Source organism: Neovison vison, chromosome X (genome assembly GCF_020171115.1).
Source record: "Neovison vison isolate M4711 chromosome X, ASM_NN_V1, whole genome shotgun sequence".
Classification (NCBI taxonomy): Eukaryota; Metazoa; Chordata; class Mammalia; order Carnivora; family Mustelidae; genus Neogale; species Neogale vison.
The window spans coordinates 88,287,043-88,301,656 of record NC_058105.1 but is presented as its reverse complement, the minus strand read 5'-3'; the positions used below and the strand labels follow the sequence as shown (position 1 = coordinate 88,301,656).

Genomic DNA, 14,614 nt, shown 5'->3' with positions numbered 1-14,614 from the left:
GGCATACTCTTTATCATAACTAGGTTATCTGAAGGCTGTTCTCATCAGGAGGGACCTGGAATCTATCTAGGCACTGTGGAACCTCTCTAGGCAACTTCCTTAAAAAAATACAGTGATTTTTAAATTATATATATGGGGTTGTACAGCCATTACCACTATCTAATTTTATAACTTTTCAACCCCCACCCCCCAAAAAAGGCCTGACCCCATTAGTAGTCCCTTTCCTTTCCCAGCCTCTCATTCTACCCCACTTCCCTGCCCTTTTCCAGCCGTAGGCAACCACCAATCTATTTTCTTTTATGGATATACCTCTATGGGTATGTCTATTCTGGACATTTCATATAAATGGAATCAGATGATATCTAGTTTGGGGGGCATTTACTCTGGTTCAGACTGATGATTGTATTTGCCTTAAATTCTCTCTTATTCTGATTTCTAGTCCTCCAGTGATTTGGTCACACTAGGTTAGTTACTAATTGGACATGAAGTCCTGTTCAAAACAAAGCTTTGAATCTGATCCTTGTGAACAAATGTCTGTTGTGGTCTTTTTATTCTCTCCACTGGGAAAGTATCTCATGAATAGCTTAGGTTGAAGGGGATGTGGTTAGATACCACCAACATTAAGTACCAGCCCACTTTTCTTTTCTAAGCCTTCCTAAGCTCTCTCTTATAATGTTCTCACAAGCCTTCAAACAATATTAATTTCAGCCTACATTTTACCAGATGCCTGGTGCTGATGGACAAAGATAAATAAATGTAGCTACTGAGGGAGACTGATATAATAGCAAATAACTCATACAGTGTGATTTTAGAATAAAGACTTTGTATATAAATAAAGGAAATAATTCATATATAGTAAAGCACAACATGGATTTTAGGGGAAATTTTTCAGAAAAGTGTGAGAACCTAGGCCATAGAAACTATACAGAGTGCTACTTAGTTGATTCTCTATGGTACTGATTGATTTTTACCCTTTAATCTATCCCTTGAGGTTGAAGCCCTTTCCCCTTTTATAACTTTGGTAAATATAGAAACAAAATGAGATGGTTGGTGGGGAGTCTAGGAACTACATTCTTCTTACTCAGACATTGTTTCCTTTACAGTTATAAGCCAGAACCTTTACCAGTAGTAGTTTCTACTACCCTGGTACCAAATATTATGGAGAAACCACTCAGTCTGGAGATATCTACCATCTCTAAAACAACCACTACTGAGGAGGTATCATTTTTCAAAAAGCCATTAATTTTAAAAGAGGAACTCACTACTGAGGACACAAGCCTTTTCAGGAGGTCATTTTCTTTAAGAAAGTCCACAAATCAGGGGGAGATATCCCTCATGGACAGGCCACCCTTACAGGAGGAGGCTGACAGCAATGATGAGTTTGTTGTAGAGCCAATGACTTTTGGGAAGAAGCTTAAGACTGAGGAGGCAGCCATCACCAAAGGAACATTATCCTTAAAGAAGATGAGCACATATCAGGGGGACTTGGCTTTGCATGACATCACTTTTGAAGAGAATTCCTTCATTATGGAGCCAACAAACTTTAGAAAGAAGCCTAAAACAGAGGAGGCAACCTCCACCAAGAAGGTATTATCTTTAAAGAAGAAGAAGTATACCACTCAGGGGAAAGTGTCCCATATGAAGAAACCACTAGTGTTGCAGAAGACCACTTCTGAAGCGGAGTCTCTCATTGAGGAGCCACTGACTTTCAATAAGAAAGCTACCAGCAAGGAGGCAGCCTTCATCTTGAGGCCATTATCTTTAAAGAAGAAGTGTACTATTCAAGGGCAGATGGATCACTTGAAAAAGCCATTAGAATTGCAGAAGACTATCTCTGGAGAGAAGAAACTCATTAAAGAGCCATTGTCTTTTAAAAAGAAGCCTACCTCTAAGGAGTCTCTCTTCCAGGAACCATCTGCATTGCAAGAGAAGCACACCACTAGTGGGGAGGTGGTCCTCTTGAAGAAGCCACAGGCATTGCAGGAGGAGGACACTAAGGATAAATTTCTTATGGAGCCAATGTCCTTTAGGAAGAAACGTACTACCAAGGAGACAAACCCCACCAAGAAGTCATTACCTGTAAAGAAGTGTACCATTCAGGGGAAGATGTATCACTTGAAGAATCCACTAGTATTGCAAAAGACCACATCTGGAGAGAAGTCATTCATTAAGGAGCCACAATCCTCTAAAAAGAGGGACACAACTGAGGAGTCCCTTTTCCATGAGTCATCCATGTTACAAGAGAAGCACAGCATGGAAGAGGAGGTGTCCATCTTGAAGAAGGCCTTGACCTTGCAAAAGACTCTAACTGAGGAGGAGTCACTTTTAAAGGAGACTTTGGCTTTTAAGAAGAAACATACCATTGAGGAGGCAATCCCCACCATAAAGCCATTATCTTTAAAGAAGAAAAAGTGTACCAGTCAGGGTAAGGTGTCCCACTTGAAGATGCCACTAGTATTGCAGATCACCTCTGGAGAGAAGTCCCTCATTAAGGAGCCCTTGTCCTTTAAAAATAAGTCTACCACTGAGGAGGAGTCTCTCGTCAGGGAATCACCTGTGTTCAAAGACAAGCATACCACGCAGGGGGAGGTGGCTCTTTTGAAGAAGCCAGGGGCATTGCAGGAGAATGTTGATGGTGAAGATGAGTTTCTTATAGAACCAGTTCCCTTTAGGAAGAAATGTATCAGAGATGAGGCGGTCTCTACCAAGGAACCTTTATCTTTAAAGAAGAAAAAGTGTGCCAGTCAAATAATGATGTCCATCTGCCAAGAACTGTTGGACTTGCAGAATATGATTAGCAAAGATAAGGATTCTTTCTTTATGGAGCCAGGGTCACTTAGGAAGAATTCTTCAACTGAGGAGACAATCCTTACCAAGACACCATTATCTTTAAAGAAAAAGCAAATCACTCAGGGGAGGATGTCCCTCTTAAAGAAGCCACTGGTCTCAGAGAACACCACCTCTGAAGAAGAGTCAGTCTTTAAGAAGCTATTGCCCTTTAATAAAAAGTCTGTAACTGAAGAGGAGCTCCTCTTCCAGGATCCATCTCTTTTGAAAGAGAAGAACACCACTCTGCAAGAGGCGTCCCTCTCAACTAAGCCACTGGCCTTGCCAGAAAAGACCACCACTGAAGAATTGTATATTAAGGAACTATTGACTTTAGAGGAGAAGCCTACTACTGAGGAGGAATTTCTATCTCCAGAGCCATTTTCATTGCATGTTAAACCTACCAACAAAGATGAGTCCCTCTTCTGGAAGGCTTTGGGTTTGCAGAAGACTGATACCAAAGAGGATTACTTGAAGGAGCTGTTGGACTTGCAGGAGAAAAGCACTACTGAAGAGGAATCCCTTTTAAATAAATCATCAGTTCTGAAGGAGGAAGTCTCCACTGAGGTGGCAACAAGCACTGAGGAGCAGTTATCTTTAAAGAAGAAACCCTTTGCTCCGGGAGAGGTGTTCCTGTTGAAGAAGCATTTGGCCTTGCAAGAGAATATCACCAATGAAGAGTCCCTTATTAAGCAACCACTGGCTTTTCAGAAGCCCAGTACTGAGGAGACCATCCCAAGGGAGTCCTTGGCCTTGCAGGAGAATCCCACAGTCGAGGAAGAGGCTACCCCGTGGGGGCCCTTGGCCTTGCAGGAGAAGCCCAGCAGTGGGAAGGACACCCTCTTCAAGGAGCCTTTTCAGGAGAAACCTACCCTCAATGAGACATTCCATGTCAAGGAAACATTTGCATTGGATGAGAAACTCACCACTGGGAAGGAGTTGTCCCTAAAGGAGCCATTGGCCTTGCAAGAGAATACCACCCAAAAGGAAGATAACTCTCTCGAAGATTTCCTGATCCTCCAGGCTGAAACCAGCTCATATGTGTCCAGTATAGCCCCTGAATCCAGAACAGGCATGTCCATTGTGGGCAAGTTCAATACCACAAGCACGTCCAGTGCTTGCGAATCTAGTTCCAATAAGCCTTCCTCATCTTGGGGCAAGAAGTCACAGAAGGAGGTATTCTTTCTCTTTCTTCTTAAATTAGATGATGTGTTCTTTGTTGTCCTGTAGGTAACTGCTAGCAAAGAGATTTTTTTTTGCCTTCCTAAGTAATTGATCTGTATATAGTAGGCTATAGTAAATCAGGTTGGCCTTGTGGGATCTCTTGACTTTCCAACTGGAATTAAAATACACCCAAACAATTAGAAAGTATTTATTATAGGAATACCCACAAGGATCTGGAATATTTGTGTGTGTGTGTGTGTGTGTGTGTGTAAACTGCCTTTCTTAGTTATTGCAATCTGCATTACAGTAGACCCCAGTCAAATATGAGTAAAGCCTACAGAAGCATCTCCCAAGGAAGTTGGTATTTAAGTTGAAAATTGGAAGGATGAAGGAATGAGATTTGGAAAAAAGGAGGAGAAATACCCCTCTTGTAGATAAAACAAACTGGGTAGAAGTGTAGAAGGGAGGAAAAGGCTACCAAGAAGATGAATTGGGTTAGATCAAAGCATTGGGACAAAACAAGTGACCTAAGAAGATATATGACACAAGTTGAAATAGTAAAATAAGAGTGTTTTTTCTGGAGAGTCTTGAGCTTACCTGTAAAAATGATGCCTAGTTCCTAGGGCAGAGCAGTCATGTGCAAGAAGGATTAAACATTTCTTGGTCATTTAGCAGCATGAGTATTGAAGGACCAAGGGGGTGCTCTGTTGTGGCCCAGGATATATGGGGCTTGAGGAAACTTAGCCGAAGATGACACTGGGAAGAAAGGAGGGCATGCTTTATGTATATGTGCTAAGCCTTCTTTGGAATCTTTCTCCCTCTAACATCTTTTTGGTGATTTCCAAGCAGATAACCCCATCGGAGGATATTGACAATAACTACAGTGATCCATTTTTCAACCCCATATATGCCAAGGATATCTTCAGTTACATGAAGGAGAGAGAGGTATGTAGGTGGCTGTTGGAGTGGAACAGTTTCTAGGTCTCATTTCCTCATCATTCCATCCTTCAAAATGCAAATTGAAAGGGGAGGTAATAATGATGATTACAATAATAACAGCAACAACTGACATCTACTGGTAGCTTACCATAAGTTAGACATTGGGGCTAAAGTGTTTATAGACATTATCTTGTTTAATTCTCCCAATAACTTCATGATGGTAGGTATTATTAACTCCTTTTTATAGATTGGAGAAACTGCTCAGAATCACACAACTAGTATATGGTAGACCTGGAATATGGGCTAAAAGTCTGATTACCTTGAAGACCATAAGTCTGCATCTCTAATTGTTGAGGAGACAATCTCAGACACAAAAATAGTAGTTGTCTTCTGAGTGGCTGCTCTTAAAGATCTTTTCCCTTCTCTATGCAAGTTTCTGGTGACATATGTGAAATCACTCTCCAAACTGGTGACACTTTCTTCCTCTTTAAAATCAGCCAGTTTCCTTGACCACTAAAATTCATTGATGGCAAATTTTCTTCTCTCTCTCATTCTCTCTCTCTCTCTCTCTCTCTCTCTCTCAATGAAGCAGAGGGACCAAGATTATCTAACAACTAAAATTTTAGCAGGCCATGCATAAGAGCGAGGATGAATATCTTGTCTTCTCTCTACAGACATAACATTTGATTAACTGACTCCAGATCCTTTACTTTTTTCTGGCATAGCTTGGAGGTGGTGTCAGATTCACTTGAGATCTTGTTAGGAATGCAGAAATCTAGCCTCACCCAGGCCTTCTAAATTAGAATATGAATTTTAAAGATCCCCAGGTGGTATATGTGTTAAAGTTTGCAAAGCACTGCTCTACTTTAGATTGAATTGCAAAGAAGGGGCGGAACCTCTTTGGTATTTATTGATAGGTATATTCCTGTCCATATTCCATAGTCCCCTTAGGCTCCTCCATATCTACCCCGGTGCTTGAATATGATGTGCATCCATTTCCCAAGCATTACTAGAACTTGTCTGGAAGAGGAGACTTTGATAGGCTGATACCAGCCAATCTGATACCAGCTGAAAATAATGAGTTAGAACTGAAGAAGTTAATTACATTGTGACAATTTCTTTTTCTGAGATATTGGTTGCAAGTATTTTTTTTTCTTAAATTACAATTTTTGAGCTATAAAGAGAGTTTATGGATTAATATTTCTTTTTTTATTGCTGCCAGGAAAAGTTCATACTTAAAAAATACATGAACAGGCAGACTGACATCAGCAGTTGCATGAGGGCCATTCTTGTGGACTGGCTGGTAGAGGTGCAGGTAAGCCTGACAACTCTTTTCTTTACTGATTATTCATTCAGTATCACCAGATGCTAAGCATGGTAAAAATTTTCTGGGCCTACAGAGCTGAGCCTTCAGGGAGCTTATGATCTAGGGGGCAAGATAAGACATGCAGACATATGAGTATAATAAAAAATAGAATACGCTGGGTACTATAAGAATGTTATACATAAGATCCTGTGAAAACCCAGCGGAAGGAGATACTACTTCTAGAAAAGGCAATGATGGTACAGTAGTTCAATCAGTATCAGAATTTTACAAAGTCTATTTCATGATTTGGATAGGGATCAGTGACAAAGCCTTTCAAGTTTTGGGTGAGATTGGTGATAGGAAGGACAGTGTGGCAGACATGGCAGGACCAGACATGGCAGGTAGCTATTTTCCCGGAGTTGGATGTTGAGGGAATATTGCTGTGAGTACTTAGTTATCCTTTTACATGAAGGAAGGAGAGTCCAGAATAGTACCTGGCACATAGTGGAGTATCAATAAATACTTGTTGAATGAATGAAATCGAGTGGCTTGCTGTGGCATTTGCAAGAAAATATAAGGCATAGGCTATGCCCAGAAGAGTCTTAGCTACATAATTAGGAAGAAAAGGTAATATAGTTTAATATCCTTTATAGAGTATGAGAGGGGTGGTTCAGGGTCACTTTGAAGTAAAAGACCAGGAAAAGGTAGTAGACATGATATATTTGGATATCAGTAAAGCATGAAAATGCCTCTCATCTTATGGAAATAATGAAGAATAATGAAGTAGATAAGAGCATAATTTGAGGGGGTGCCTGGGTGGCTCTGTCAGTTGAGTGTCCAACTCTTGGTTTTGGATTAGGTCATGATCTCAGGGTAGTGAGATCAAGCCCTGCACTGAGCTCCATGTTCAGTGGGGAGTCTGCTTGAGATTGTCTCTTTCTTTCCTCCCTCTGCCCCTCTTTCCCTGACCCTCTCAAATAAATAAATAAATCTTTTTAAAAAGAGTAGAATTTGGGTAGGTCTTACATAAGTGAAACCGATCCCAGAGATTGCTGATCATTATTAAGCTAGAAGGAGAGTTCTAGAAGATTGCCAGTGGACTTTGTTCTAATCAACATTTTTATTAGTGATGTAAATGATAACAGAAAAGATAAATTCATCAAATATTGCATGGCATGAGACTAGGAGTAGGGACAGGAAATAAATGGATATCAGATGAAATATCTCTACTAGCTGGAATGATGTACTGAATCTTTTTAAAAATTTAATTTAGTTTTATTTATTTATTAACATAATGTATTATTTGTTTCATGGGTACAAGTCTGTGAATTGTCAGTCTTACACAAATTCACAGCACTCACCATAGCACATACCCTCACCATTGTCCATCACTCCGCCATCCTATCCCCCCCACCCCCAGCAACCCTGAGGAACTGAATCTTTTTTAAAAAAGCCTTTGTTGTTATTTTTATTGCACAAAAATTCACATTTGTCATAGGAAAGTAATATAATTACCTGTGATCCCACAGGTAACTCAGAACACTGTTAATATTTGTGTGTATATTATTCCTCCATTTCAAGTGGTAGTCATCTGCTTTAGGGGTACACTTCTAGTGCCTGGCTCATAGAATCACAGATACCCAGGTCCCATCCCATATTATCCAAACAGAATTGTGGGGGTGTGGCACAGGCATATACATATATTTTTTGTTTTTTTTTTTTAAATATTATTTTATTCATCATAAGTGTACTCTTTAATCCCCATCACCTATTTCAGTCATGCCCCCCACTCACCTCCCCTCTTGTAACCATTAGTTTATTTTCTGTAGTTAAGAGTCTGTTTCTTGGTTTGTCTTTCTCTTTTTTTCCTTTACTCTTCTGTTTTGTTTCTTGAATTCCACATATGAGCTAGATCATATGGTATTTGTCTTTTTTGGATGGACTTACTTCACTTAGCATCATACTTTCTGGCTCCATCCATGTTATTGCAAATGGCAAGATTTCATTCTTTTTCATGGCTGTATAATATTTCAGTGTGTATACATACCACATCTTCTTTATCCACTCATCTATTGATGGACACTTGCATTGCTTCCATAGTTTGGCTATTGTAAGTAATGCTGCAATAAACATAAGGGTGTGCGTATCCCTTTGAATTAGTGTTTTTGTATTTTTTGGGTGAAGGGGCACATAATATTTTTAAAAATTATTAACATATAATGAATTACTTGCTTCAGGGGTATAGGTCTATGAATCATCAGTCTTACACAATTCACAACACAATTCACAACACCATAGCACATACCATCCCCAATATTCATCACCTAGCCACCCTATCTCTCCCCCAACTCTACCCAGCAACCCTCATTTTGTTTCCTGAGACTGAAAGTCTCTTATGGTTTGTCTCCCTCCCTGGTCCCATCTTGTTTCATTTTTCTCTTCCTTCCCCCATGACCCCTGCCCTGCCTCTCAAATTCCTCATATCAGAGAGACCATATGATAATTGTCTTTCTCTGATTGACTTATTTCGCTTAGCATAATACCCTCTAGTTCCATCCATGTCATTGCAAATGGCAAGATTTTGGTTTTTCAATGGCTGCATAGTATTCCATTGTATATATAAAGCACATCTTTATCCATTCATCTGTTGATAGACATCTAGGTTCTTTCCATAGTTTGGCTATTGTGGACATTGCTGCTATAAACATTCGGGTGAATGTGCCCCTTTGGATCACTACATTTGTATCTTTAAGGTAAATACCCAGTAGTGGGATTGCTGTATCATAGGGTAGCTCTATTTTCAACTTTTTGAGGAACCTCCATGCTGTTTTCCAGAGTGGCTGTACCAACTTGCATTCCCACCAACTGTGTAGGAAGGTTCCCCTTTCTCTGCATCCTTGCCAACATCTGTCATTTCCTGACTTGTTAATTTTAGCCCTTCTGACTGTTGTGAGGTGGTATCTTACTGTGGTTTTGATTTGTATTTCCCTGATGCTGAGTGTGAGCACTTTTCATGTGTCTGTTGGCCATTTGGATGTCTTTGCAGAAATGTCTATTCATGTCTTCAGGGCACATATATTTTTATAAAGCTCCACAAGTGATTTTTTTAAAAGATTTTGTTTATTTGTCAGAGAGAGCACAAGCAGGGGGAGTGGCAGATGAGGTAGAAACAGGTTCTCCACTGAGCAGGGAGCCTGCTGAGCAGGACCCTGGGATCATGACCCAAGCCAAAGACAGATGCCCAACTGACTGAGCCACATACGCACCCCTCCACAAGTGATGTTAATGTACACCTTTTGATAGAGAATCACAGTTCTAGAAAACATGTATAGTGTTTTTATAACTTTAATTTTTATATTTTAAATAAAAATGGACTTTTTGGTATATAGTTCTATGAAATTTTAACATTTGTTTTGAAATAAGAGTCACAAGAATTTGCAAAAAACAGTATAGGGAAGTCCTGTGTACATTTCACCTACTTTGTCCTGATGGTAACATTTCACGTAACTATAATATAGTGTCATGATTAAGGTCCACAGGCCTTAAATTTCATCAGTTTTACATGCATTTATTTGTTGTGTGTGTTTAGTCTGTATAGTTCTATCAAACATGAAAATTTTGTAAGCACTGCTACCACAGTTAAGACAGAGAACTGTTCCATTACCACAAAGATCCCTCATGTTATCCTTTTATAGCAACAGCCATCTTCCTCCCCTCACCTTCCTGTCTCTGGGAACTCCTAATTTGTTTTCACATCTATAACTTTGTAATTTCACAAATGGTATATAAATGGAATCATACAGTACATAACCTTTTTTTTTTTTGCAAGTTAGTTATTTTATTCTGTTGAGACATCCACAAGGATGCCTTGACAAAAGTGATTTTCTTTATGGTAAAACACAACAAATTGATTTACAAGTACATAACCTTTTTAGATTGACTTTTATCCTTCACCATAATTCCCTTGAGATCCACCTGTAGGACATAAGAATTCTGGTTGCTGTGTATCCTTGTCAGTACTTGGTATTGGTATATTTTTAAAAGATTTTATTTATTTATTTGACAGACAGAGATTACAAGTAGGCAGAGAGGGGTGGGAAGCAGGCTCCCTGCTGAGCAGAGAGCTCGGTGTGGGGCTCGATCCCCGGACCCTGGGATCATGACCTGAGCCAAAGGCAGAGGCTTAACCCACTGAATGACCCAGATGCCCCGATATTAGAATTTTTTAATTTAAGCCATCTACTAGCTGGGTAGAGGAGTCTCGCCATAGTTTTAATTCGCATTTCCTCGAGGGCTAATAATGTTGAACATCATACTTGCTTGTCATCCATCTATCCTCTTTGGTGAAGTGTTTTAAGTCTTGCCCATTTCTTAAATGGGTTAGTTTCTTTTCTTTTCCTTTTTTAAAATTATGTTCAATTAGCCAACATATAGTATATTTTCTTTGTGTCAAGTTATTGAGAGTTCTTTACATATTCTGGATATAAACCCTGTGTTGGATATGTGATTTACAAATATATCCTACCAGTCTGTAACCTTTTTATTCTCTTATTTGGGTTTTTCACAGAGCAAAAGTTTTTTTTTAATTTTGATAGTCTAGTTTTCAGTGTTTTCTGTTATGGATTGTGCTTTTTAAGAATTTTCTGCCTAAACCTAAGTCATGAATATTTTCTCATATGTTATCTAAAAGTTTTATAGTTTTAACATTAAATCTGTAATACATTTTGAGTTAGTTTTTGTGTTGTAGGAGGTTTTTGAGGTCAAAGTTCATTTTTTTTTGCATATGGATGTCCAGTTGTTCTAACGCCATTTGTGGGAAAATATACTTTTTTCCCACTAAATTGCTTTTGCACCTTTGCCAAAAATCAGTTGACCTTATATGTGTGGCTGTATTTCTATACTTATTTCTATATTCTCCTTTATTGATCTGTGTCTGTCACTTTGCTAATATCACACTGTCTTTATTCCTGTAGTTTTATAGTAAGTCTTAAAACTAGGTAGTGTGATCCTTCCACCTCTGTTCTTTTTCTTTCTCAAAATTGTTTTAGTTTTCTAGTTCCTTTGCTTTTCTATATAAATTATAGAAAGTTTGTTTATATCTACAAAAAAGTCCTGCTGAGAATTTGATTGGAGTTGAGTTACATCTTGTGAAGAAAATAGTTAACAGGCCAAATACTGCTATCCTTAGAAAGTCCTATTTGCGGGGTGCCTGGATGGCTCAGTGGGTTAAGCCTCTGCCTTTGGCTCAGGTCATGATCCCAGGGTCCTGGGATCGAGCCCCGCATCGGGCTCTCTGCTCAGTGAGGAGCCTTCTTCCCCGCCTCTCTCTGCCTGCCTCTCTGCCTACTTGTGATCTCTGTCTGTCAAATAAATAAATAAAATCTTAAAAAAAAAGTCCTATTTGCAAAGTTCACCTTTGTCTGGGCATCTGAGAAGTTGTCTGGTAAACATTTCCCTACGCTTCTATAAAACCATCCCTTAATGCTAACTGTGCCTAAACTCTTTGTATAAACAATGTAGTTTATTCTGAACTCTTGCTTTCCTTTTGTGAGTCTGAAAGTTTGGTACATGCAAGGCAGAGAGTGTTTACATGACCAGCTCCTGATAAAATCTTAGGCACTGAGTTTCCCTGGTAGATGGCACTTTATGTGTATTGTCACATTTCATTCCTGGAGGAATTAAGTACATCCTGAGCCAGCTGACTATTGGGGTAAGACTCTTGAAAGCTTGTGTCTGGTTTTTGGCAAGTTTTGCTGATGTTCTCATTTACTTGATTTTTGCTTTCTATCTTTTGTTATAATAAATCATAGCCATGAGTATGACTATATGCTGAGTCCTGTGACTAGGAATTGCTTTACCTTGGGGTGGTCTTGGGGACCATTAACACACACTTATGGGTGAATTTGAAAAGAATTAACATTTCCATGTTGAAACTTCCATACCAATGAATGTGGTATGTCCTTCATTTATTTTGGCTTTCTTTGATTTCTGTCTTTTTATTTTTAATTTATTTAAATTTTTAAAAAGATTTTATTTATTTATTCATTTGTCAGAGAGAGAGAGAGAGAGAGAGCACGCACAAGCAGGCAGAGTCGGAGAGAGAAGCAGGCTCCCTGTGGAGCAAGGTACCTGGGATCATGGCCTGAGCCGAAGGCAGCTGCTTAACCAACTGAGCTACCCAGGCGTCCCAATTTCTGTCTTTTTACCATGTAGATCCTGTACATGTTTTGTTCGATATCTACCAAAATATTTTATTTTCTTGGGCCTACTGTAAATGATATTTTTTTAGTTTAAATTCAGTTAGCCAACATATAGTACATCATTAGTTTCAGATGTAGTATTGTAAATGATATTTTTAAAAGTATAGTTTTCCATTTGTATATTACTGTATGAAATACTTATATTTATGTATTGACTTATTAATTCTTAGGAGTGCTTTTGTTTTTATAGGTTTCTTGAGATTAGCTACATAGACAAATATGCCATTTGCAAGGGAGACAGTGTTCTTTCTTTCTTTCCAATATGCATGATTTTAATTTCGTTTTTGTGTTTCATTGCACTGCGTAGGACTTCTTTTATGATGAATAGCAACAGTGAGAGTAGACCACCTTGTCTTGTTCCTGATCTTAGGAAGAAAGCTCTTAGTCTTTCAAAATTAGTATGATCTTAACTGTATTGTTTTTGTAGACACCCTTGATCAGGTTGAGAAATTTACTATCCATTCCATGTTTATCATGAATGGATGTTGAATTTTGTCAAATGCTTTTCTCCTCCCACGTCTGTTGATACAATCTTACTTGTTTTAGACTATTAATAGGGCAGATTACATGGATTGATTTTCAAATATTGAAGTAGCCCCTTTTTTGGGATAAACCCCACTTGGTTCTGGTGTATTATTCTTTTTATGTATTGTTGGATTTTATTTGTGAGTATTTTGTTGAGGATTTTTGTATTTGTGTTTATGATGGATGTTTCTCTGTAGTATTTTTTTTCTTTTTTTAAGATTTTATTTTATTTTTTTGACAGACAGAGATCATTAGGCAGAAAGGCAGGCGGGGGGGGCGGGGAGCAGGCTCCCTGCTGAGCAGAGAGCCCGATGGGAGGCTCGATCCCAGGACTCTGAGATCATGACCTGAGTCGAAGGCAGAGGCTTTAACCCACTGAGCCACCCAGGTTCCCCTGTACTATTTTTTTGTACTGTCTTTGGTTTTGGTATAAGAATGGTACTCACTTTAAAAAATAATTTGAGAGTATCCCTCTCTTCTATTTTCTGGAAGAGATGCGTGGAATTAATGTTATTTATTCTTTAAATGTTCTGTAGAATTCACAAGTGAAGTTATTTGGGCCTGAAGTTTCTTTTTCCTGAAGAATTTTAACTAAGAATATAATTTCTTTAATGGTTATTATAAGATATTCAAGTTACCTATTTCATTTCAGGTGACTTTTGATTTGTGATTTGTGGTTTTCAAAGAAATGGTCTATTTCATCTAAGTCTAATTTATGTGTATAGAGTTCTTCCTGTATTCCCCACTTTCATTCCTGATATTTGGTATTTGTGTCTTCTTTTTGTTTATCAATCTTGCTAGAAGTTTCTCAATTTTCTTGATCTTCTCAAAGAACCAGGTTTTCATTTCATTCATTTTCTTACTGTTTTTTTGTTTTCAGTTTTATTGGTATCTGCTCCAATTTTTTATAGTTTCCTTTTGCTTTGGGTTAAATTTGTTCTTCTTCTAGTTTTTTAAAAAAAATTTTTATTTTTTAAATTTCTTTTCAATATACCAGAATTCACTGTTTATGCACCATACCCAGTGCTCCATGCAATACATGCCCTCCGTAATACCCACCACCAGGCTCACCCACCTTCCCACACCTCCGTCCCTTCAATACCCTCAGATTGTTTTTCAGAGTCCATAGTCTCTCGTGGTTCATCTCCCCCTCCAGTTTCCCTCAACTCCCTTCTCCTCTCCATCTCCCCATGTTCTCCATGTTATTTCTTATGCTCCACAAATAAGTGAAACCATATGATAATTGACTCTCTCTGCTTGACTTATTTCACTCAGCTTAAGGTGGATACTTAGGTTATTGATTTAAGACCTTTCTTTTCTTTAATAGAAGCATTTAATGCTATACATTTCTCCCTAAGCATTGCTTTAGCTGCATGCCACAAATTTTGGGAGACATCCTCTTTGATCCCTGGACTGTTAAGTTTGTCATTTGCTATCCAAGTGTTTGGAGTTTTTGCTATTATTTTTCTGTTATCGATTTCTAGTTTAATTCTATTGTGGTCAAAGAAAACACTATGATTTTGATTCTTTAAAAAGTTTAAAGGGTTATCACTCAGGATATGGTCTGTCTTGGTGAATTTTCCAGGTGCACTTG

The 14,614-nt window shown here is 38.5% G+C and overlaps 1 protein-coding gene across 2 annotated transcripts in view; it reads left to right on the top strand.

The window, feature by feature from the left end:
* Window positions 1–14,614, top strand: part of CCNB3 (cyclin B3) — a 51,273-nt gene that overhangs the window by 17,129 nt on the left and 19,530 nt on the right. Inside the window, exons 5-7 of one of the 2 annotated variants that reach the window (XM_044235425.1) lie at window positions 1,104–4,002; window positions 4,840–4,935; window positions 6,152–6,244. In XM_044235425.1, the coding sequence (XP_044091360.1) occupies window positions 1,104–4,002; window positions 4,840–4,935; window positions 6,152–6,244 (3,088 nt within the window). Of the gene's footprint in view, window positions 1–1,103; window positions 4,003–4,836; window positions 4,936–6,151; window positions 6,245–14,614 lie in introns of both variants that reach the window. The other variant, XM_044235424.1, reaches the window with a different exon arrangement.